The sequence below is a fragment of the Peromyscus maniculatus genome, chromosome 2 (assembly GCF_049852395.1).
Source record: "Peromyscus maniculatus bairdii isolate BWxNUB_F1_BW_parent chromosome 2, HU_Pman_BW_mat_3.1, whole genome shotgun sequence".
NCBI lineage: Eukaryota > Metazoa > Chordata > Mammalia > Rodentia > Cricetidae > Peromyscus > Peromyscus maniculatus.
Window position 1 is genome coordinate 31,988,832 of NC_134853.1, and position 25,393 is coordinate 32,014,224.

The window sequence follows — 25,393 nt, forward strand, 5'->3', positions numbered from 1 at the left end:
AGGAGAAATTCCAAGGCAGAAGGAAAGCTTGAGCCTAGGTGGACTGGCGGGGAGACCGAAGTGGACAGAAAAGAAACGGATTCCCGGTGAGGTAGTTTTTCCCAAGTGCTTGTCTTAGCACTTTCTCTTCATTTGAACTTTATGCTTCCAGTTGTGACAGAGAGCATTGATGGTGGGCCCAGACTGTTTCCCTGAAAAGCTGCGAAGTCAGCAGCAGCTGGGATTTCCCCGAGCTGTGTGGTGCACCTTAGCCTGTTGTCCACCAGAGGCTCCCATAGTACCGGAAGATGTGTCCTCTGCTCTTTAGATCAGTACTGAGAGACAGTGACATCTGTTAGTTACAGACGGCATCCGCAGTGAAGCCCTGTTCATGTCCTTCAGTGCCCGTTTAAGTTTTCTACTGACTGTTCAACCCTAAGTTGGACTTTTCATTATCTACCCTTTACCTAAAAATTTTAAAGCTAATAAACCAAAATTATTTCAGCAGAACAATTTTTCTAAGGAATTAGAAAACTGACATTTTTTTTTTGAAGAAGGAATTTAAGATAAAAATATAAATGTGCATTGACTCAGGAAATAAGCCTGTCTTTACATTTTATGATTGATGTTGTATTTAGTATCTACATATAGCAATTATGTATAGCATTATAACTATGCTGCTCGGGGCTTAAGAATCCATTCATAGATGAAGTCAGGTGTGAGCTGTTTCTCAGGCTCTGTTGAGTCTGCTCTCATGGTTTGTATTCTCAGTTCAAAGGAGCACATAATATTTTTATTTCTGTTCATCGTTTTTCCAACATCAGGTCACATGAGAGGTTCCCTGCTTACCCTGCAGAGACTAGTTCAGCTGTTTCCTGGTGATACTACATTAAAAAACGACCTTGGCGTGGGATACCTCTTGATGGGAGACAATGACAGCGCCAAGAAGGTTTATGAAGAGGTAAGCACCGGTCTTCCGCGGCCACTGGTTATCTTGTACAGTAAGTTCAGGTGCTGATGGGAAATGACATGCACTGTGCACTGCGTCATGTTCTTATTTTCAGTGAAACAGCATGTAAGTTATTATGTCTTAGCTATTCTGGACTTAGTTTCCTCATTTCTCTTTCATTACCCCACCCCGTCCTAGACCCAGAATGTCACATCTAGCACAGGCTGACTTGATGGCAGTCCTCCTGCCTCAGCCTTCCAACTGCTGACATGCCCAATTTTTCTGTTTTTCTTTATTGGAATGTCTCCATTGTACAGAGTGGCAAGTCCCAGAAAGACTATTCAAGTAAACATACACATTGACCCCATTCACCCCTGTATCTTGATTGGAACAATTTAAAAGTTATTGTAACATTTTTAAAGCTTCATTTTTTTATCAGTCTATAGACAACTTTCTAAGGGTTTTCTTAGAAAGGATAGGAACATGAATGAAGTTAATAATGAGGTTAATAAATGAAAAAAATTAAAATCTTTTCAAGTTTTGCAGTATGAGCCTCTCAGGCAAAAGTAGTGGATTATACTGTTTTCAAAGGGCATTGATGTTCCCATCCTCTGGCCAGGGTGGCTTTCAAAGGATTTCTGCATTACAGTGGACATTTTATTAGATGACCTCTAAGTCACAAGCAACTATAAAACCTAGAAAACTGGCTCCTTTAGGCAGTGAGGGAATTTATTTGGCACAAAGCAAACAGGATGAACTTTGAGGCAGGAGAAAGCTAACCCCTGTAAAACAAGGGTGAAATGGGTGATTGTTATTCCTTAACTTAGGTCTCTGGATCAGTGGCCTCCAAGCTGCTTCCCTTACAAGGAAGTGCTACTACAGTGAGCCAGCTGTGCGGGAGGAGGGGCTCTTTTCTGTGGGACGCTGTCAACAGCTGCAGTCTGACCCTAGTCCAGAGACAGGGTCCACTCACAGAGTCAACAGCAGCGGTCCCACCTCAGTCCAGAGATGGGGTCCACTCACAGAGTCAACAGCAGCGGACTGACCCTAGTCCAGAGACGGGGTCCACTCACAGAGTGAACAGCAGCGGACTGACCCTAGTCCAGAGATGGGGTCCACTCACAGAGTGAACAGTAGCGGTCCCACCTCAGTCCAGAGACGGGGTCCACTCACAGAGTCAACAGCCGCGGTCTGACCCTAGTCCAGAGACGGGGTCCACTCACAGAGTCAACAGCAGCGGACTGACCCTAGTCCAGAGACGGGGTCCACTCACGGAGTCAACAGCAGTGGTCCCACCTCAGTCCAGAGACAGGGTCCACTCACAGAGTCAACAGCCGCGGTCTGACCCTAGTCCAGAGACGGGGTCCACTCACAGAGTCAACAGCCGCGGTCTGACCTCAGTCCGGAGACGGGGTCCACTCACAGAGTCAACAGCAGCGGACCCACCTCAGTCCAGAGACGGGGTCCACTCACAGAGTCAACAGCAGTGGTCCCACCTCAGTCCAGAGACGGGGTCCACTCACAGAGTCAACAGCAGCGGACCCACCTCAGTCCAGAGACGGGGTCCACTCAGAGAGTCAACAGCAGCGGACCCACCTCAGTCCAGAGACGGGGTCCACTCACAGAGTGGTTTTTGCCTCTCTTCCTGTTGGCACTTCACTGAAAACGTGTTAAATTGTGAAGCTATTGTCTTTCTGCCCTTGGAATCATCTTTATCGTTTTTGAGAGAGCAGAAATTTACCCTTGGCTTTTTATGGCATCATTAATACCTGCACGGGTGGATTGAGAGCATTGCAGATTGCGCTGTCTAGGAAAGCCCCGCACCAGGCTGTAAGATAGTCCCATGTGGACATGGTGTCTGCTGACGTACCCCGTGTCCTCCACCCTGCAGAGTTTGGTTAATGGAAACATCGTGTCTCAGTGATTCAGGACCATGTGATTCTCAAAATGAACAAATCATCAGAGACACAAAAAGAGAAATACAGTGATCCTTCCTACTTGTATGTCCCTCCTTCCCACACTCTCTTCTTCTTTCCTGTCCTTGTAAAATCCCAGGGAAGTCCTGCCTGGGTGCCACGCACACACGAGGTCACATCGAGCTTCAGTGCATGCTGACAGGCAATCTGACTGCATTTCTCCTTAGTCACCCTCTAAAACCCTTCCCTGAGTGAACTCAGTCCTCCTACCTGACACTGGGCCTCGCAAATGTGAAGCATTTGTCTTCACCTTGAAAAATAAAATTATGTTGCTTACACACCCGAGACCACAGTCTCTCCTGGCTGAACATACTGGGGATGCACAAAGCTCCAAATATTGCTATATCACAAAATGATTGTTTTCTTTTAAAAGAGCATTAATACATTGAAGATATGTGGGGTTCTGCTTTTCTTTCTTCCTCTTACTTCTGAGTTAATGAGCTGTGGCTAATGGATACTCTTTCCCTAACCAAAGGCCTGGTGTATTTATCTCTTTTCCCAAGCTCAGTTCAGAAACTGATACCAGGTTGCATATTTTTCTTCACATTGATTTTGGAGTACACTTATGAAAATCGTTGTGCGATCCTATTTTTAGTTTTTCTGTTTTTGTTTTCAGCACAGAGACCAGCTTTCCAGAGGTTCCGTAGAAACTGCTCCCATCTGTAGCTTTTGGAGGCTCCTCCCACATCTCCTTGCCAGGGCAGTGACACTGCCGCCAGCTTAGGATCCCACCCCAGCATCATCATTCCATCTCTTTGCTGCCCCCACCCCCCACCCCCCCCACCCCGTGCAGATCCACCTCGCGGCCAGCCCACATTGCCTAAGTGCACACACACACCAGCTCAGGGCCTGAGCTTAGTGAAGCAACACCGAGTGAGTCTTCACGGAGTTTCCAGTCTGGGGCCAGCTCACCTCTTGTCCCTGTGGTCTTCCCCTTCCCAGTGCCTTCACCCAGACTCTGGTCACCTTTGCTTGAACTGGACCCGATTCTTCTGCAGGGTTGCTGTCTTTCGACCTTTATCTACCCCACCTGACCGTAGCTCTCAGCTACTGTGTACCCTGCCAGGCCAAAGAAGTCAATCAAATGTTTGGAGTTGTTTATAGAGTTAGATATTATCTATAATACATACTTTATAAAAAAGTGCAGGCCCTCCAAATAAGACGTTAAGCTCAAATGAAATATTTAGAGTGCTTTCCAAATTTTTCTGATCTGACCAAAATCCCTTCACTCTCACTAAAATGTTTCTGTTCCAGTCTCATCACTGTGAAGTGCTGCTCATGGTTTGGTAATAGCCATGGAGAGACGCATCCATGGTGAATGCATTCTAAGTGTTCATCCAGAGTGGATGCCTAAACATGAAGGTAGCACTTAACACGGCGTGTATGCTACACTACAGTGCTGCTTTGCGCCATCATTAAGGGAGATGAGGGTTATTGGAGCAGAAGTACTGTGGTACTTGTAGCAGTCAGTGTGGTGATAGAGTAAATACTGAGTAACAGTCAGATAGCATATACAGTGTGGATATGCTGATTCACATCCCAGGCAAGATAGAGCATAATTTAACATTTTCTCCTGTGACTCACAGTGATACACAATTTAAAACAGGCATTCTTTGTATCTGGAGTTTTCCATTTAATATTCTTTGGTCATAATTGACTGTGGGAAATGAACTATTGGATAAAGGAAAATAGGTGGTGTTTTAAAAGTTCTGAGCTGGACAGTGGTGGTGCACACCTTTAATCCCAGCACTTGGGAGGCAGAGCCAGGTGGATCTCTATGAGTTTGAGGCCTGCCTGGTCTACAGAGCGAGTTCCAGGACAGGCTCCAAAAGCTACACAGAGAAATCCTGTCTCGAAAAACTAAAAAAAAAAAGTTTTGAAATATTCCTTGCAGTGAGTTTTTACTGGGGGTAAAAATGTAGATAGAGTTTTTTGAGTTTTTGAGCTAGGGGGTATTGTGAGTATAAACATTTTGTGGTAAAAGATGCCTTTGGCTTGCTGTGTGTGAGCAGCAAGGAGTCCAGTGTGTCTCAGAAGAGCAGATGGAAGAGGCAAGAGCAGAGAGAGGCTGTAGAAGTAGTTCCTCAAATGAGGCCGTCCATGCTGAGTAAGATGAACCTATGAAAGGGTCAGGTCTAACCTTGAGTTTAAATGGTCTCCCATGTGGCCCCATGTAGAGAATTAACAGCAGGGGTGCAACGTGTCAGCAGCTGAGAGGGTCTTCTAGGTAGGTACAAAAGAGAGGAGATTCTATCTAGTTTGGTAGCAAGTAAAGAAAGTGTTGCATATCACAATTTTAATATGCCTTAAAGGTCATGGTGGCTTGAAGTGGGAGTGAGTGAGGTATAGCAGCCAGTGTGAGCCAAAATCCCTGGAGTGTCGACTATCTGCAGTGGGTCCAGGATGGGTGTGGGGGCCCCTTGCTAGATACCTTGCTCTTCCTCTGTGAAGTTCCTGTGGTGGTGGTGGTGGTGGTGGTGGTGGTGGTGGTGGTGGTGGTGGTGGTGGTGACGACTTCAGTGCTTGTCCTAACTGTCTCAGAAATGGAGAGGAGAGGTACTCAGACATCATGTACACCACAAGTACCGCTCAGAGCTTCCTCATAGTCCTCTTTGTTCAAGAAATTCATTTCCTAAGCAGCTTCACAAGTTGAATGCTTTTGTGTTGATTTCTCACTGTTAATATTTAATTTAGAGGCATTTTGCAAATTTTTTATCTTTAAGTCATAATAAATGCATGTAGTGGATGAACAATGGTGTGACTTATATGAGATATCATCCACCTATATTTTATCACAGAATTTTGGATTTATTTTATTTTATTATTTTTTTTCCATTTTTATTAAGAAAATGTTTTCATTCATTTTACACAACAATCAAAGATCCCCCTCTTCCTTCCTCCCACTCCCCCAGCCTCCTCCTCCCAACCCACCCCCTACTCCCACCCACAAGAAGGCAAGACCTCCCATGGGGAGGCACATCCAGTAGAGGCAAGTCCAAGCCCTTCCCCCTGCCTCAAGGCTGCATGAGGTGTCCTGTCATAGGTAGTGGGCACCAAAAAGCCCGCTCATGCACCAGAGATTGATTCTGATCCTACTGCCAGCCCCGCTCCCAAGCAGATCAACCTCCACACTGTCTTGCCATGTAGAGGGCCTAGTTCAGAATATTGGATTTTTTTCCACCAATTTTATATTCAGTCCTTAAAATACTTAAAATCATTGCACTCCCAAGAATTTATCTTCATTCATAATTTTTAAGCTTGTTATTTCAAAATAATCTCCCACTTCCAAAAGGTTGCATAAGTAGGACACAGGTCCTCAGCCATTCTGGGCACAGCCTCAGCCCAGAATTAAAGAATTAGACTCTGGCGCTCACTAGGCAAACACACAGGCTCCCAGCATTGAAGACTCTCCAGTGTTGCTGTTCAGACCCACAGGCTCGGTGTGTTCACATCTGCTGGTATGTCAAGCCAGTTCCTCGGGTGTTTTTCACTCCCACACCTATGAGAAATCCAGGCAGCTGTGTGGTTGCAGCTGTCAAAGCCTCCTTGTCATTCAGTATGGTTATGCTTTCGGTGCGGGACAGCCTCAGGAGCAGTGCTGTGCCTCTGTGGTGATACGTGATTTCCACGGTCAAGGCAGTGTCCTGGTCATGCCACTCTAGGTGCCTTTATGATCACCATGCGTCTGCAGCAGCTCACTCAAGATTCTTTTCATGTCACACTCTGCCACTAGCTCCGGTGACCACTGATGGAGGTTTTTGTGAATGAATGGGTCCTATATGTGGAGGCATGTATATAAAGCAATGTGTAATAACCCTCCAGAGTTCTCTTTAGGCACAAAAATCCAGAGTGATTTCCTCTCATCACTGAAAACCTCTGAAGTCATATCAGTTGGCAGGCATTTTTCTGATTGCGGTGTTAAAGCCATGCTCTAGCAGTTCCTGCCTTCTCATTCACAACTTTATTCAGTGAGTAAGTGTGCAAAGCATCTTGAGTTGAGAGGCAGTGAATGTGTTTTGTTTAATGATAGCGGTGAGACAAAGCGCAACCGCCGTGTTTGAAGCTGTAACATCATAATCCATCCGAAGTACAGAAAAACTAATTAGAATTTGTTTTGACACTCACTTGTACAGTTTCTTCTCTGTCACAATAGTGCTTTGTTTTCTTTGAATTAGGTTCTGAATGTGACACCCAATGATGGCTTTGCTAAAGTGCACTACGGCTTCATCCTGAAGGCACAGAACAAGATAGCTGAGAGTATTCCCTACCTAAAGGTATCTGCCATGGTCCTCTTCATCTGCTCACTTCCTGGAATACTTGAGACCCCCTTTGGTTATGGCTTCTCCGTGTGGCTTCTACTTGGTTGACATGCATTACTGAGGCGTCCTAGTATCTGAGTGCATGCTTCATAGTCCTAGTATCTGAGTGCATGCTTCATAGGCAGCATGTGCCTAGACCCTGACTGAATGTCCAGAGTCACCAACCACGTGAGGAGCTTTGTTTGCCATCACTGTTGCCAAAATTGCCAACAGAATCCATTTAAGAAACGTTTTGTTTGGGCTCTTAGTCTCTGGGAGTTGCTCTGCCCTCGTGGGGATGGCACGGCAGAGCTCCTCGGGTGGCAGAAACGTGTGACAGCGGCTTGTTCACGTTGTTATCCCTGACCACTAATCAAAGCCCAGGAGTGGGAAGTAGAGGCCGAATACCTCCAAGGCCTGGCCCTGGTGACCTACTCCTCAAGCAAGGTTCCACAAGCTCCCAAAACAGTGCCTCATGCTAGAGACAGCACAGGGGCCCGCTGGAGATGCCTCAGACTTCATTAACGACATGAGCAGACACGGTTTGGAAAAGACTTTAGGAAGACACTCCTAAAACTAAGGTCGTTATAAAGTGCTTTTACTTTTAATTAGCATTCACAATTATCTAAAATGACAGATTTCATTGTGATATTTACATATGGTACAGAGCATACATTGGCCATTCATTCCTCCCTAGTATAGTTTTTATATATTGGCAAAAAGTAGACAAAGTTCATTGATAGTCTCTTAAACTATAGACAGTGTGCTAAGTGCTTTTTTCACAAATTAATTAGTATGGAGTCTACTCTAAAGGGCTCCAGCTGCCTCCATGGGCGTGTAGACTAGATAGGCTTGAAAGCCAAGGCTTGGCTAATGACTCAAAGTCCTAAAATACAAGGTTGCTTTTTCTACCATATTAAACTGAAGCCTGGACAGTTTACCAGAATCACACTTGGTCTTGGTCAGGGCTATCACAGAAAATTCTTGCTGTAATAGAAATATCACTTATGTGTATTACTCATACCAGCCACGTGAGACCACTCAACATCTAAAATGTGGCTACTATGACTGAGGAAGAGAATTCAAGTCTATTTAAGTTCCATTTGTTTTTGTTCGAATAGTAACAGTATGGTGGTTAAGAGTAAGCTCTGCTACAGGCAAGAGCTACAGTGTGCACAGGTAGCTGATGAGAGCTTCCAGCCCTATTACAGGGCTGGCTTCTGTGACGCTTCAGACAATTCTCGTTGCTGCAATTGTCGCCTTTCTGAAGAATTCCCACGTTGTGTGCAGTCACACAGACTTGTAGTTTCCTATTTGGCCCACAACGCTGGGGCGTAGAGCTGAGCAGTGGTGCCCCTCTAGATGGCATGGATTCTCATCTGTCCCGGGTATCATCAGACACTGCAGACTTTCCATTCTTTCCAGGGCCATGTGGACATGTGCACTGCTCTGATTTAAAGGCTCCCCCTTCTCCTTTCACTCTGGAGGCTGATAGTGCTCTCCCATCTTCGTTGTTAGGAAAAGAAGATCTAGAGCAGATGTTTAACACACAAGGATGTTCCATGCCTGTGTCAGTCTGTTGTGTTAGATGCTGTTTTCCCAACACTGCAATAACATTTCTTCTGGGAGAAGATAATAACCTTTAAGAGAGAGAGTGTGTGTGTGTGTGTGTGTGTGTGTGTATATTTTTAACCATGGGTATGTGGAGCATGTGCAAACACATCATGTACATGTACAACTTGCAGGAACGGGCTCTCTCCTTGCAACACGTGGACCTGAAACTCAAACTCAGATCCTCAGGCTTGGCAGCCAGGGCCCCACCCACTGAGCCACCTTGCCAGCCTTTTGTGGGGAGACCTCAAAGATGCAAATTTTCAGAAAAGAAGTCCTTGCCATTAAACTAGTTCAAATTTTTGTTCAACTTTTTGCTTTTCCATGCTTATTCTCTTACTATTTTCCTTTTTTTTAAACAACAACAACAAAAAATCTCAATTCTAGTGCTTGGATGAAAAGTGGGAAGAAATAGCAAAGTGTTTCACAATAGAAATTGTTCAGTAAAAATTACGTATGTCAAAATTCCAGTTGGCTTGAATCCTGTAAATTTAGTAAGAAGTTTCATTAACTACTTGTGACACATTTGTTTGGGGTAGAAAGAAATATCACTTACACTCTGACTGTCATCACTTGAAACAAGAACAGTGCAGTGTTTGGGTTCAGGGATAAAAAGACTCTAGGTGGCATATGGTCAGACTTGGAGAGCAAAATAAATGGGAAAATACCCTGCCAGAGAAATCATCTGCAGGATTGAAAAATGATTGCTCCCACTGTAGAAGTACACAGTGCATCCTAATTTATGGGCTCTTAGGTAATGATAGCTGTATTGTTAAATTTCGATCGATAATCCCATTTTTACACTGTAAAATGTGGACCACCCTCACTGTCAGATTTTAATAATGACATATAATTTTCAGGATCTTAGGTTTTCCTATGAGATATTGTAGTTCATACATAAGGAGCATCTACCTAAAACAAGGAATGAGAGCTCAAATGTCACCCTTCACATGGTAACACTGTCCTCTTCCAGGAAGGAATCGAATCCGGGGATCCTGGCACAGACGATGGCCGGTTTTATTTCCACTTGGGAGATGCCATGCAGAGGGTCGGGAACAAAGAGGTACCTTTGACTGGGTTTGTGACTTTATTCCAGTAGCTAATGCAGTGGGGAGGGATTATTCCTTCTAGGAACCAATTAGAACTTCACAAACATTTTTAGCATAAATTATTAAAGCAGTATTCTTATAAGATATTTGGGATATGAATTTTACTATTTTTTGTTTACCAAGGTATCAAATATGTAATCTGAAAAATGCCTCTTTTGGTGTGTGTGTATGTGTACATGTGCGTGCCTCTGTGTGTGTGTCTGTGTACATGCGCATGCCTGTGTGTCAGTGTGTATCTATGAAAGGTAAATGCTGCCTTGGAAAAGTATCTTTGAAATCAAAGAATAAAGAGGTCTATAAAGTTGTTTTAATTTTTAAAAACATTTTCAGAGTTTAATTTTTGTTTTGTTTTGGGAATTTCTGCAGTAGTTGTTTTTAGAACTATTTGACTAATCCCTAAGTGCCATGGTCTTCATGGTTAACTATGTAATTTTCATATTAGATTTAAGCTGATCATTTGTAGCTGGGGAATGACAGGTACCAACACACATACACACACACACACACACACACACACACACACACACACACACACACACACTGTTGTAACTAAAACAAGTGGCATATTATCTTTATGACTACCTTTTTCCTGAGTACAGTTGTCAGCTTGTATAAACATGACGTTAGTCATGAAATCATGTACCATGAATTTCTAGCCTTATTCCAGTCCACTGTGACTTACATGCCAATAAACAACGAGTCCCACCTCTTCCATCCTGTACCATCGTAGGAATTCTAACTCAGCTGTCTCCAGAATCTGAAGATAAAAGCACAAATGAGACAGTGACTCTTTGTAACCATTGCCTTCCATATGTGACATCTAAGGACAACACAGCTTCCAATTTCTAAATTTAGTAAGAATAGAAGACCCCCTGGGCACCTGAAAACTCAGAAGCAAGGGGGTTCGGTTGTGACGATGTAGTCTCCTGCAAGAAACATGAAGAATTCAGAGCAGAAGAGGTTTAGATGATTGACATTATTTCCTTTCTACATTTCTATTCTCGAGCACTCCCCCCTTTAACCTACCAATCATTTGACTAAAATAGAACAAGCCACTAGAAGTGAAGGAAAGATGGCAGAAGACATTGCTGATGGGTAGTCATTATTTTGTTCCTTCGTGATTTTTGATGTAAAAAGAACCCTCCTTTGAATGAGAAGGATAAGAAAATGTCTGCCACAGTATCCAACATTGGGTAAAAATTCATGTTCAACTACTGTAAATATAATTGTCACTAATTAATTTATCTTTGAACATTTCACAGTACAGGGCAAAGACAGATAAAAGAAATTACTTTATCTCCTATCTTAGATGAAAACAGCTCTTACTTCAAGGACAATGAATTCACTACTGAACACTTGTTATGAGTCTGGTATTTAAGCCTGGGGGACTGTTCTACCAGCATAATTATCATTAATATGCAAAGAACAGCACAGTTCCTGAATTTGGAAAGTTCAAGAGGATTCATCCTTACAGGGAACAGAAGCAAGCCCAGAGAAGCCCCGTGTTAGTGTAGGCCAGTATTAGGTGTTGAGTTAGAGCTTACCTACTGGGAAGCGGCTGCCTTCTGTGCCTTCATCCATGGAGCTCACTCCCATCCTGAAAGAGGATGGACGTGTGAGAGGCAAGCCTACAGCCTCTGCCGCAGGGCTGGTGGGAAAATGGACATTAATGAACGTTTTTGCTAGTATGGAGGAGACAGAAAGGAAGACAAGCCATGGCAGCCCTGCAGCGGTCAAGGTCCAGGGCTCTCTAACTTCAGTCCGAGTGCTGGTTTCACATCTAGTCTCATTCTCCAAGTGCCATACAGGTTCACGTGCAGTTTGAGGGCACTGCGTGGAGGTCACACAGCAAGCCCCCCTTTCTCCTCTGAGCTATTTTCCTCCCAAATTCTGTCTCTGGTTCCTTTATTGCCAACTTCTGTTTCAAAATTGGGGTCAGCCTTGGCTCCTCCCTCTTGTCATCCCTTCCCGAGGGCCAGTTCTAAGGAACAGGCTTCCTGGGCTCATTGGTAGTCTCTGTTCAGGCCATGTTAGTTCCCATCTCTTGTCAGCCTCCTTGGTAATGGTTGTAAGAACCTGGTTGTTGCTTCTTACATTGGTTTCATTTTCTGCATGGCCACCTTAATCTCAAAACATCTGTGGTTCAAAATAAAAGAAAGCCTTATTTCCATGCAATGTCATTTACAGTTCCACACAGGCAAGTTTCAATCCAGTGTTCTTACCAGAAGCGTGTCTCCCATTCATAGTGTACAGACACTCCAGACAGACCGCTTGGGGTCCATCACTCGGGGTCCATCCATCATCACACAGATTTCTGAATCAGAATCTCTCTCTCTCTCTCTCTCTCTCTCTCTCTCTCTCTCTCTCTCTCTCTCTCTCTCTCCCTCTCTCCCTCTCTCCCTCTCTCCCTCTCTCCCTCTCTCCCTCTCTCCCTCTCTCCCTCCCTCCCTCCCTCCCTCCCTCCCTCTCTCCCTCTCTCCCCCTCCCCCCTCCCCCCGTGTGTGTGTGTGTGTGTGTGTGTGTGTGTGTGTGTGTGTGTGTGTGTGTGTGTGTCTGTGTCTGTGTGTGTGTGTGTCTGTGTCTGTGTCTGTGTATGTGTGAAGAACACATAGTAATAACTTGACAAAACTAGAAATGACGTTGATATAGAGTGCCTTTAAGAAGGTAGCCTAAGGCTGGGGATGTATCTCAGTTCCTAGACTGCTTGCCTGTTGTTTCTGTCCCCAGCACCACCTCGAGTAGTACATCCCATAATACCAGCACTCAGGAAGTAAAGGCAGGAAGATCAGAAATTCAAAGCCCATCTTCTGCTACACAGCAAGTCTGTGAGCCACCTGGGTTGCATGACCCTATTTCCTAAAGAACAAGAAAACAAAACAAAAAACAAGAGAGCTGGAGAGAGCTGGGAACTCCTGCTGTCGACCTCACTGTTCTTTATTATGTTATAAACCTCTTGATAAATAAGAACAGAAGTGGAGGCCAGCTACACAGGTTTCTTACTTGACTGAATTTTCTACAAACTTTTGTCATTTTATATGCTTTTTTAATCTAGCCTAATTCATTGAGCCCATTCTATAATGTAGCAGTAGAAGCAGTTTTTGAATTTCTGATCTGTCGTTGTGAGGATTTTATTTACAACAAAGGGGAAATGATATAGGAGTGCAAATTCAAGGCTCTTGTTCAATGTGTAGTGGATACTGTGAACATCAGAGCAGGCTGCACGATAGTGTGGACAGGAATTGTGAGGGCCCCGCTCGCTCGCCCAGGCATCCAGCACAGGGCAGCCTCAAACCCAACACCCCTGAACGCTGCAGTGTGAGCCACACTGCCTGCTGGCTGGTTTATCCTATAATTACTTTTTTCTCCACTATCCCATCAATATGCCTAGTCCTTCAAATGAATTACTGATGATTGAAAAATTAATGAACTACCAGACTTTAAAAAAATATCATATGTTGTAATTAATAGTATTCAGTTCAACAGCAGAAGGCTTTGGAAATAAAGTCCTAAATTCAAGTTGGCTGAAGCAATAATGATCAAATTAATTTCAAAGATGAATATGATTTTCTTCTTCTTTTTCTTTCATAATTTTTTTTTTTTTGCCTGACATCAATTAGCCATTTTAACTTTCTGGTTTTAAAGAACTCTGGGCCCAAATTACATATGTTTCAAGGACAATATATAAGAAGTATTAACATGTGTGCTCCTTGAGATTTTAATGAGAAAGGTAATTAAAAAAGATTCTTTTTGATGGTTTCAAAAAGTGATACAAAGAGAGTGTTTTTAACTTGTTTTGAGGAGACTCGTATTGAATTGAGCCATTAAAACCCTCAGTTTCACCATTTATAGAATGGAAATGTTTGGGGCTGTTAGAAAGATCTGATGAGGTCACTTATGTAAAAGGCAAATAATGGAGTGTTGTAGAAAACAGGAGGGCCATTGATCTACAGTGCTAAGCAAGAAAAGTTTGAAACATAATTGTTAAACATGTTCAAGTTAACAGTTTCATACACTAACTAAAATATGATTTTATTTATTTCCAAGTTTTTTTTTCATATAATAACATTAAAAACAGAAGTTAATAGTTTCTAAGTTTAAATTTCTGTATCTGGAGTTTTACAAAGAAGGTATTGGAGCTACCATTAAATGCTTCTTTTTATTGATCAAAGCATGCATATTTAACCAGGTATGATGGTCGCACAGGCCTATAATCTCAGCAGTCGGGAAGATAAGGCAGGAGGATTCCAAGGTTGAGGCTACCCTGGTCTAGGTGAAGGGACACTGTATATGAGGTGGGCACGGACACACATTTTTAAAAAGTCAGTTCTCAGAAGAGCAAGCCTTTGACCAGATGTATTAATGGTGGAGATGTAATCCAGTGGGCCACTAGAAACTCCTCTCCAAAGACAGTGGGCACGTGGGGGCAGCCTGGGGGAGGGCCACTTGGGGACATGTGGCAGGGCCTCATTTGGACCAGCCATATGGAGCAAGAGTCTGCTGCCAGATGTCCATGAAGAAGCTGGTCTTAGGTGCCAGTTGTATCACCAGAGCCAACCTGAAGCCAAGAGTGCTGTCTCTTATTGCAGAAAACGTAGCACACTATGAATGAAAGTTTCCTATTAAAGCATCTGATATGGGCTATCATACTATTTATTGCCAACTCAGAATAATATTTCGTTTTTATCTATTCTGTCACCATAGGACATCAAAGAAAGTTACTATGAAAAGAAATTACTTTAGATCGTAGCAGCCCAATTCAGTAAATAGCAAGTGTATTTGAAATCATTCAAGTCATAATCCATCCCTTATAAAGAAAATATAAAAATAAAACATACAAAATGAAAGCTAAATACAAGCATGGCCTCCTTTGGCATCCTAAGTTATGTGTCTACTCAACAAATTAGTTCTAAACTGGCTTAGGTGTGTGGAAACCAAAATAGGCGGGGCATGAATCCAGAATCCAGAGCTGACAGCCTGAGAGTGGAAATGAACCGCTAGTGTTCACTTGTCCCAACAGCATATAGAAGCTCAGTTAAACCACAGAAATTTCACCAGGTCTTATCAGGTAAGATCCGTATTTAATTATCTCAAAGTACAGATAGTCCCCGAGTTAAGATCGGCCATAAGTTTTTCAGGCTTTTCAGTTCTGTAGAGTGTGAAAGCAGTCTGTATTCAGTAAAAAACACACTTCAAATTTTGGCTTTTGAGCTCTTCCCAGGGCAGCAATATATAGCACCATTCTGTCCATGATGCTGAGCCGTGGCGGTGAGCTATGGCCCTGTCAGTCATCCGTCCAGGAGAACCAAAGGGCCCTCTGCAGCAGCTCTGGTGCAGAAGAGGGATATGCTGTGCAGTAGGGAAGGAGGTTTTCACTGTAGAGTATCTACAATGGGTCTGCAAGATGGCCCCACCACAACTCAAGGAACATCTGAATTAGCTTATGGTACTTCCTTCAATTTCGAAATAAAAATGTTTCCTCCAAAAGAGCAGTGTGAAGCAGCCTTTCTGTCTTTCAGGCGTATAAGTGGTATGAGCTTGGGCACCAGAGAGGACACTTCGCCTCTGTCTGGCAGCGCTCCCTCTACAATGTGAATGGCCTAAAGGCTCAGCCGTGGTGGACGCCCAGGGAGACTGGCTACACGGAGCTGGTGAAGGTGAGTGTTAGCTCCGCAGCAGCCCACTCAACTTGCTTCTTGCTGAAGCCACACGTGGAAGGGATGTTAGAGAAAAACTGTTTTCTTTCTTTCTTTTTTGTTTGTCTGTTTTTCTAGACAGGGTTTTTTCTGTGTAACAACCCTGGCTGTCCTGGAACTTGCTTTGTAGCCTTGAACTTACAGAGATCCACCTGCCCCTACCTCCTGAGTGCTGGGATTAAAGGTGTGCACAACCACACCTTTATTTTATTTTATTTATGGTATTTTATTTCTAGTAAATAATCTTCTTCTAGTTGAAGTTTCTTGAGCCAGGCCTCCATCATCTGTACCTCTTTCAACATTTCTGTCTTTCAAGCACCCGATGCCAGCTGGTTAAACTCTGAACATGTACAGACCTTTTCTAACCCAAAGCTCTAAAATCTTTTCACAGTCTTTCCCAAAACAACATGGTCACATTCATCACAACAGTACCCCATGTCCTTGGTATCAATTCCTGTCCTACTCTGCTTTCTATAACTGTGACCAAAACCCACTTGGGAGGGAAGGGCTATTTTGGCTTATAGTTACAGTCCATCATCAAAGGAAGCCAGGGCAGCACTCAAGGCAGGGACATGGAGGTAGAAAATGAAGCAGAGACCATGGAGATGTGCTGCTTTTTGGGTTGCTCTTCATGGCTGCTCAACCCACTTTATTATACATCCCAGGACCACCTGTCCAAGGGTGGGACTGCCCACAGTGGTCTGGATCCTCCTCCATAAATCATTAATTAAAAAAAAATGCTCCCACCCATATGCCCAAGGGCCAATCTGATAAAGGCAACTCTTCAAGTAGGGATCCCTCTTTCCAGGTGACTTTAACAACTTAATAGCTATAAAACATGGGAATGTTTTACATCAGTAGATTAAATCTAAATTTAAAGATTATGTGTGATTTTGGTAGAGATTGGTGAGCTTATGTTTATTTTAGGTTAAGTGTATTCATAGGCACATTAATAAAATGAGAATAGGGAGGAAGTGTAAGGCCAAGAAACCTTATTCCTAACTGTCTCACCCATGACAAATTAAATTGATTTACTAACAGTTTCTATGTTTTATATTTCAAATGGAAAAAAAAAAAACTTACGTTATTGGTCAGATGGGCTTCCCTGTTTTGGCCTCAGCAGTTTGTAGAAGATGTGTTTTCAATTAGTCACATTTTTGTGTAAAAAGCACCTAGAATGCAATGCCTTTAAGCTTTACTAAACTTTAATGATGAATTTCATCTGCTTGGGAGGAAGAGCTTCAGCATGCTCAATGTACTTATGAAACAGGCCTTGTTTGACTGTTCTTGCTCTTATAACTGCATGTTTATAACACGCACCCTGGTCAGCTTTCCCCCTCAGGCTCTTCGCACTTTGTAGATTGGAAAACAGTCAGGCAATGATGTATGCAGATTCTTTTAGGATGTCCACATCCAAGCAGAAAGAATACAAGAAGACCTTGATGAATCTGCAGCTCTTAGTGTGAGCTGTCATGTTAATTTTCCTCATAAGAGTCCCTCTCTCAGAGCACATGCCGGGCTCTGCTGATTCTCCTGCATCATTCACATTTCCTGGACTCTTGGAAGCCGGGTTACCTGCTGTAGCTTTCAGGGTGTTTTCAAATTCAAGGAACAGAAATGAAACCCAATGATTGCTTCAGCAAGGGGGAGCCTGATTGATTCTCATACTGAAAGCTCGGTCTGAGAACAGATGTCATGGGTGGAATAAGGTTTCTCTCCTTACACTTCCTCTCTGGTCAGCTCCGTGCTGGCTGTGAAATAGCCACCAGCAGCACTGGGACTGGAGCTGGGAAGAGTTAAAATGGCTTGGGCCACCACACAAGCACTGGAGACTTCCGGAAGACCCCTCCTTTTTTGATGAGCACTGTTACAGGGGTACTCACAGTTACTAGGAGCCTGAGACACTAGGTTGCTGGCAGCAGACTTCCTGGAGGAGAGAGACTGGGCCTCACCACCAACCCAGGATGGTGGCCTGTGACTGTGACATTGTCCTCAAGCCAACAGAGACACCTCAGGGGTTTTCCTCTGAAGGAAGTGGCTTACCTGGAGGCGGGGGTGGGGTCGGGGTGGGAGGGTAGATGCAGGGTACTGTTGGGAGAGGGGGGTGGAGGTGAGTAGATACAGGGTACTGTTGGGAGAGGGGGGTGGAGGTGAGTAGATACAGGGTACTGTTGGTAAAGAGGGGGGGTGGATGTGAGTAGATGCAGGATACTGTTGGGAAAGGGGGTGGAGGTGAGTAGATACAGGGTACTGTTGGTAAAGAGGGGGGGTGGAGGTGAGTAGATACAGGGTACTGTTGGGAAAGGGGGTGGAGGTGAGTAGATACAGGGTACTGTTGGGAAAGGGGGTGGAGGTGAGTAGATACAGGGACTGTTGGGAAAGGGGGTGGAGGTGAGTAGATACAGGGACTGTTGGGAAAGGGGGTGGAGGTGAGTAGATGCAGGGTACTGTTGGGAAAGAGGGGGAGTGGAGGTGAGTAGATACAGGGTACTGTTGGGAAAGGGGTGGTGGTGGAGGTGAGTAGATGCAGAGTACTGTTGGGAAAGGGGGTGGAGGTGAGTAGATGCAGGGTACTGTTGGGAAAGGGGGTGGAGGTGAGTAGATGCAGGGACTGTTGGGAAAGGGGGTGGAGGTGGGTGTAGATGCAGGGTACTGTTGGGAAAGGGGGTGTAGGTGGGTGTAGATGCAGGGACTGTTGGGAAAGGGGGTGGAGGTGAGTAGATGCAGGGACTGTTGGGAAAGGGGGGTGGAGGAGGGTGTAGATGCAGGGACTGTTGGGAAAGGGGGTGGAGGTGGGTGTAGATGCAGGGACTGTTGGGAAAGGGGGTGGAGGTGGGTGTAGATGCAGGGACTGTTGGGAAAGGCAGCCCACAGTGCTTGGTGTCCTTGATGTCTCTGGCATGTGCGTGAATGCCTAGATTTTTTTCTCTATTTTTTTCTTTCATTTTTGTCATTAATTTTTAAAGCTACCTTCACTTTTTTGGTTTATCTGCTATGAAAATGTTGACTAAAGTTATACTACCCAAATAGACTTCTCACTTTGTGGTCTATACCCAACTATGTTAATATTCATTGTAAGAATTTGTATACCATGTGAACTGCTTTCTGTGCCTTTCTATGGATGGTTTTAGCCAGTGTCTTGGTCCATGCTGTAACAAAATCCCACAAACAGAATGTCTTAACAGCAACAGCATGGATTTAGTTTTCAAGACTCTTATGTCTGGGAAGTCTAAGCTGAAGACAGCAGTAGATGGTGTCTGGTAAGAGCTGGCTTCCTGGTTCACAGATGGCGCCTCCTCACTGGGTCTTCATATAGCAGAAAAGGCACCATTCTATCAGTACGTTACTAAAACCGTGCTTGTATTAAGATTTTAAATAATGTGTTAACATCCACTAGGCTAAAAAAAAAAAAGACTTTAACAAGTGTTGGTGTATGTAAGGAGAAACTGAAAGCTTGAACACTTCAGATGAGAATAGGAAATACTAAACCCCACTGAATTACAAAAGCTAATTGAGTAAATTGTGTGGGATGTGAAGTAGAGCTGAATAATCTGTTCAAAATACATAACATTGTAATAGTGTGTAGTAGTTCAAACACAAAGAAAGCAGGTATCTGCAGAATGATGAAAGACCTAACTTCATCATCAAAGCAAAATGGTGCCGTAGTTTAGAGCGTGCACTCCACAACCACACTGCCTGCTTGGATGTTCCAGTCACTCCACTAGCTGTGTGACACTGACTCTGGCCTCTGTATTTCCGTTTGGTTATCTGCAAAATGCATGGTGTTGATTCTACCTGTGTTCTGAAGACTTAATAAGCAGGCATGCTCAATAAGCATTAGTTATTGTTATTGTGATGGATGTAATTTTAATTACATGACTTTGTGAATTTCTATAACTGTAAAATTAATTTTGAAGTATCCTTTATTATTTGAATAATAATGTAATAATTAACAGCCACTGAATGCTTCCTACCAGCCATCAATGTGCTGAGCACTTTTATGTAAAAGCTCTAGTCTAATCTTTACAGCAGCTCTAAAAAGTTATTACCCACTTAGATATGAGTGAAATAAAGATGAGAAAAGTTAAGACACTTGCTTAAGTTCTTCCCGTCTTTAATGGTATCAGGCCTGGGACTTTAGTCCAGGCATCTTTACTCTGAAGTCAGTGTCCTCCCTTGTGCCCTACAATGGCCTTCAGAGTTATTGGAGTTTGCTCTTAGGTCATATGTTCTCCTTTTCTTCTCCAAGTATTTATTTCATAATTGCATTTAACTGAGCTTCTGGGTTTCAGCGCTTGCCTGATTCAAACTCAGCTTTATTTAAGAAGTGAAGCAGAGCCTGGGTGTGTAGTCAGAGGCTTTTCTCTGTCCCACCCCATCCGGCGGACACTTTAAATAATCACTCAGAAGCTTAGTATTATTTATAAATGCTTATCCTATTGTTCAGGCTTATTACTAACTAGCTCTTACAACTTAAATTAACCCATTTCTGTTAATCTGTATTTTGCTACGTGGCTGTGGTGTTACTAATCTGCTGGCATCTTGTTCCTTGGGCAGCTGGATGGCCTCTCGGACTCTGCCTTTCTTTCTCTTTGTATTCAGTTTGGCTTTCCTGCCTAGCTATATTCTGTCCTGCCATAGGCCAAAGCAGCCTTATTCATCAACCAATAAGAGCAACACATATTTGCAGCATACAGGACATCCCATATCATGGGTATCCATCTGGGAGTCCAGCAACATGGAATCTCAGCGTGGGTGACATCTGGCAGCTCAGTTCTATGGGATGCTATTTTACTTTGCTACCTTAACTTGCAACAATATTAGTATCACACATCAAATGACCTTTTATAAAGAAAGCCATTTCAGGGCAACTGCCACCAGTAATGACTGAATGCTGAGGAACCACAGGGTTCATCACTATTTAGTCGCCAAACACACACCAAGATAGTCTTCCATTTCCAAATTCCAGCAAAATCTGGGTCATTGTCCAGTCACTGATATCTTGAAATGGAAACCTTCCATGTATGGTGGCTGTGACATTTGACCAAAATGCTTTCAAAATAATTTTTCTTCCTTCCTTCCTTCCTTCCTTCCTTCCTTCCTTCCTTCCTTCCTTCCTTCCTTCCTCCCTCCCTCCCTCCCTCCCTCCCTCCCTCCCTCCCTCCCTCCCTCCCTCCCTCCCTTCCTCCCTTTCTTTTTTTGTTTTGTTTTTTTGAGATAGGGTTTCTCTGTGTAGCTTTGGAGCCTTTCCTGGATCTTCCTCTATAGACCAGGCTGGCCTCGAACTCACAGAGATCTGCCTGCCTCTACCTCCCGAGTGTCAAAATAATTTCTTAGAGTGTGTGTACATCCCTTGAGTGACTTGCATTATCTCCCAGTATGTCTTCATTCAGGATGCTCAATGTGCTCAGAGGCAGAGAGTGATGTTTTGGGATGTGGAGGATAGCTGAATAATCTATATTGATGCTGTGAGATGAGGCTGAGTGAAGCTTTGTCAAGTTCTCGCCATTCCCCTTCCTTGTGCAGCTTATAATTGAGCAGCTCTGGCACCGAGGTTATAAACCAAGACGGAAGAAACAGAAAAGAGGTGCAGTGGTGCTTTCTCTTTGGGGTCTATTTTCACAAACAGTAGGTAGGTGGTTGTATCAATTCACAAATACCAGAGTGCCAAGTTCCTGGGAGATAGTTAACTTAGAAGTTGATCGAAGAAATGGAAGGTTGAAAACAGAAATTATTACTTGTATAAGAAGAGCCATCACACCTTGAGAACTCCGCTCTCCGAGGTTAGCATTTTGATCAGCAGCGCTAGTCCGTGGCCAGTTTAGATGCAAACACCTATGCATAGAAGTCACTGTAGCACATTCAAAACCCAGAGGTTGAAGTGTCCGCCGGAATTTCTTTCCTCTGATGCTTACCTCCTTGCACTGGGCACTAGGAGAAAAGACAAATTCCTGCATTGTCCCTGAGCCTCTCAGGCTGGCTGCTCTGATGTCAGCAAGCAAACAGCATGTGGGAGAAGCCGCCTTTTCTCACACTGTGGTTTTATTTCAGCTGGAGAAGGTCCCAGCAGCACGAGGCCAGGGGTGTGACGGAGTGCAAAAGAGTGATTGATTAGAGCGTCACTCTTGTCCCGTTCCCTTAGATGCTGCTCTTTTTAAGAATTCCATTGTGTATGAATGACTTCACCTGGACAAAAAGAGGAATTAACCAGTAATTATTATAGTAGGGCTTCAACAGTTCTTTCTCTGTGATTAAGTATTTGAATGTTTTCAATGAACTTGAACTTTGAAATGAAATGGACTGAGGAAGCAAAAGATGTCAGATGTACTGTGGAATTAAGCTACAAATTAAGAGGATTAGTAATTTTACATAAAAATCAGTGCTGAACTGTAAAGAAGCATCCAAAGCAATTCCTTAAGATTTACATAATAGTTGAGTCTTACTGTTTTAAGGCACACTTCAAACTTTTTGGACTTCGGTGATATCTTCACTGCAAATGCAATAAAACCGAGCTGGGGTGAATGAGTGACTGAGGCCTGTGTGCTTAAAGGGGACCTTGCAGGAGGACCCCACTGTTGCAGGCGGGCACATGTTTGCAGTCTGTTCGCACACTGGGCAAGTAACGGCATCCAGTCGAGACTGCTTCTCTCTAAATTTAAAATAATTGCATCGGTTTCTCCTCTCTTGCAAGGTTTTGTTCAGACTCAAAACAAGGAAACCCACCCCCTCAGATGTTCCTGTGTGCCGTTTAGATGCTGAGACAGAGAGCTGTAGGGAAGAGGCCTGCCTCCTAAAGTCTAGGACTAGGCTTAACCATAGCTCCTAATACCACAACTAAAGAGTCAAGTAGGAGTGAAATGCAGAGATTTAATCTATACTCACTGGGAAGAAGAACAGAAAAGGGGTCCAGGTTTCCAAGTTTATCCTCAGAGTCCTTACGTGAGCTTCGGATAGACACTTCTTGGGTGATCTACATGCCTATGTTGAGGGGTAAGCTGTGGCCCGGTGTTAAGGAGACAGCCTGGCTTTCATCCTGCTTCATTCAGCTTGTAGGCCCAAGTGAGAAATCTGTTCTCTTTAGTAAAAGCTGCTTCTAATGGCCTTTTTAAGATCATCATCTATAAACCAAGTATGACAAAGAACAAAATACCACATACTCTGTTGAGTCAAGCTGAAAAGCCATTTTTCTTTCTCAAAGTAAAATAAGTGAGTTTTCAATATTTGTCAACATAGAAAACAAACTGGCTTTATTGCCAAAGCTTTTGAGGAACTCGCAGTGCAGTGTTTGATATTTCTGAATGATTGTCTATAGTTCATAGTCCATTTAGGCTTAAAAATGCTTTCACCCAGTAGTTCCTGGTCTGTGGCTTCACGTGCACATGTGCAGATCAGTGTCTGAAGTGTGCATGTGCCCATGCATTTGTTTGTGGGTCACTTCTCAGTCCCTGGAGCCCTCAGCTAGGGATATTTCTTCTGGCAAATGCAAAGGTCCAAAGACCAGACAACAATAAAACTGTGACCCTAGGGCCTTCGGAAGCCTGCCTGGCAGACGGACTTCACTAAAATAACCAACCAAGGACAGCAGCTGAGTATAAATTAGGCTTGCAGAAGGCCGCACTCCTGTCTCTAGTGACAATTCAGAAAGCTGGACAGTGACTTCTGTAATGTTAGCCCAAATGGTGGGAGTCTGATTCACAAATAACACTTTCCTGTCCATGGCTCCAACTTAACCAGAAGAGGCCAAGAAGGCACCTTGCTGGTCGTATCTTCCACGGTCTGACTCTCTGCTAACTCAGAAAAAGCAACTTCTGCCGTTTTCGTTTGACTGGTCTTGATTTATTTTCACAATAAGAAATGATAGTTCTCTTTTATCTTTATATTCAAGCTTAGAAAAACAGAGAGCTGGTCAGAATGCATTAGGGCCAGCGGGAAATTGTTTCTTTGATCTGCAGAGGTTTTATTAAAATCATTGCACAGAGAATTCACTGTGAGACTCTATCCTCACTCTGTGGCCTGTGGTCCGTTCTATTACCTCAGCTCTGTCCTCCCCAGCCCGGGATTGGGGGCGGAGTGCAATGCCTCCATGTTGATGCTGTTTCTAAAGCCTGGCACATTATTGCTGAGGGCTTAGCATGCTAAGATTTAAGACAATTGCTTTTATCTCAGAAAAGGCGTATAACTCCTAAAATAAGGTAATCGCCACTGCAGAATAAGTTATATAATTCCTAATATTCCTAATAAGCATATTCCTAGAAAGTTAAGTAAGTTTTGGTCTATAATATATGAGTGTACCATGGTTATCAGTTTTTTCTAACTTCAGCTAAATGCACAGGTGCCTACCCACCCCTTGACCACTTCTTTTAATTTACTACTAGAACCTGTCAAAGTACCTGAGACCACAAGAACTTTCTCAGCTCTCTGCTTTTTCAGTTTTTCCAAACAGTTATTCTGAGCTCTGTGAGTTCTTGTATTATGTTTTTCTGTGGATTAAACACATAACTTTTCTTTTTTCTAGAGAAGGATCTCACTGTATAGACCAGGCTGGCCTGGAACTCAGAAATATGCCTGCTCCTACCTTTGCAGTAGTAGGATTAAGGGTGTGCATCAACACACACTGCAAAATATAACTTCTCCCCCCTTCCTCCATGACTTTTATTTGTAACAATGCATTCATCCTCTTGTTGATGCGGAGTTATCTAGGGTCCCACATCTGCTCTTTGCTTTCCCGGCTAGAGCAGGTTCTAACTTGAACGTGTTTCACTGTGGTGGCTGAATTACATCTCTCTCCCCAATTCATGTGTTGAAGTGCTAACCAAAAGTACCTCCCAATGTAATGATATTTGAAGGTAGGACCCTTAGAGAGGCGAGTCAATTAAGAACAGGCCATTGAGGAGGGCCCTAACCCAGTCTAAATGGAGCCTTTCTCAGAGGATGGAATTTAAATTCATAGATGTAACCCAGAGGTGTATGCCTTCAGAAGACAGACCATGTGGGGACCCAGTGAGAGGACAGGATAGGAGGTTTCCATGTGGCTTTTCAAAGGGCCCTTAGTGCCAGTTGTCCCTCCCCATAGTCTTCTCAGAGACTTTTGAAAGAAGCTTTTAAAATGAAGACCCTGGGGCAGTAAGTAAGTGCCCCAGAATCACAGCTGATTGATAGGTGGCAGAATGAAATTTGCAAAGTAAGCAGTCTATCTGAGAAACAAGGAAGAGACGGGGGAGGGATGGGGAGGAAGAGGAGGAGATGGAGATGGAGATGGAGATGGAGATGGTGGTGTATGCCTAAAAGGCATCAGGTGTCCAAGAGTAGCACTAAAACAGCATAAGGCAGGGATGCTTTTAAATTATAAAAAAGACCTTGGTCTTTGCACTGATATCCTGGTATGACTTCAAAAGCACGAGTCCCAAAAAGCCCAAACTGGAGCAATGGGGTCGCATTAAACTTCCGCACAGTGGAAGCAATCAATAAAAGGAAAAGGCAACCTTTTCACAGAATGTGAAAACGTACTTGCAAAGTCAACGTATAATGAAAATTTCACATCTAAAATATATGAGGACTCGGTGCACCTCCAAGGCAAATATTCTGATTTAAAGTGGTTAGGACATTCTTCCGAAGAATGTGTACAAATGACCAACAGGTGTGTGAAAAGTGGGCGACATCATTAGTCAAAGGGAAGAAAAAGCAAAAGCTCAGTGACACGTCGAGTCACGCCTGATAAATGAGAACAAGTGCAGGCAAGGAGGCAAGGACTTTCTCAGGCATCGATGGTGGGAAATAA

The 25,393-nt window shown here is 43.6% G+C and overlaps 1 protein-coding gene across 18 annotated transcripts in view; it reads left to right on the forward strand.

Moving 5' to 3' along the window:
• Positions 1-25,393, forward strand: part of Asph (aspartate beta-hydroxylase) — a 230,008-nt gene that overhangs the window by 168,548 nt on the left and 36,067 nt on the right. For all 18 annotated transcript variants that reach the window (XM_042270857.2, XM_076563917.1, XM_076563922.1 and 15 more), the window contains 4 exons: positions 804-940; positions 7,080-7,178; positions 9,787-9,876; positions 15,439-15,576. In XM_042270857.2, coding sequence (XP_042126791.2) covers positions 804-940; positions 7,080-7,178; positions 9,787-9,876; positions 15,439-15,576 — 464 coding nt within the window. The remainder of the gene's footprint in view (positions 1-803; positions 941-7,079; positions 7,179-9,786; positions 9,877-15,438; positions 15,577-25,393) is intronic.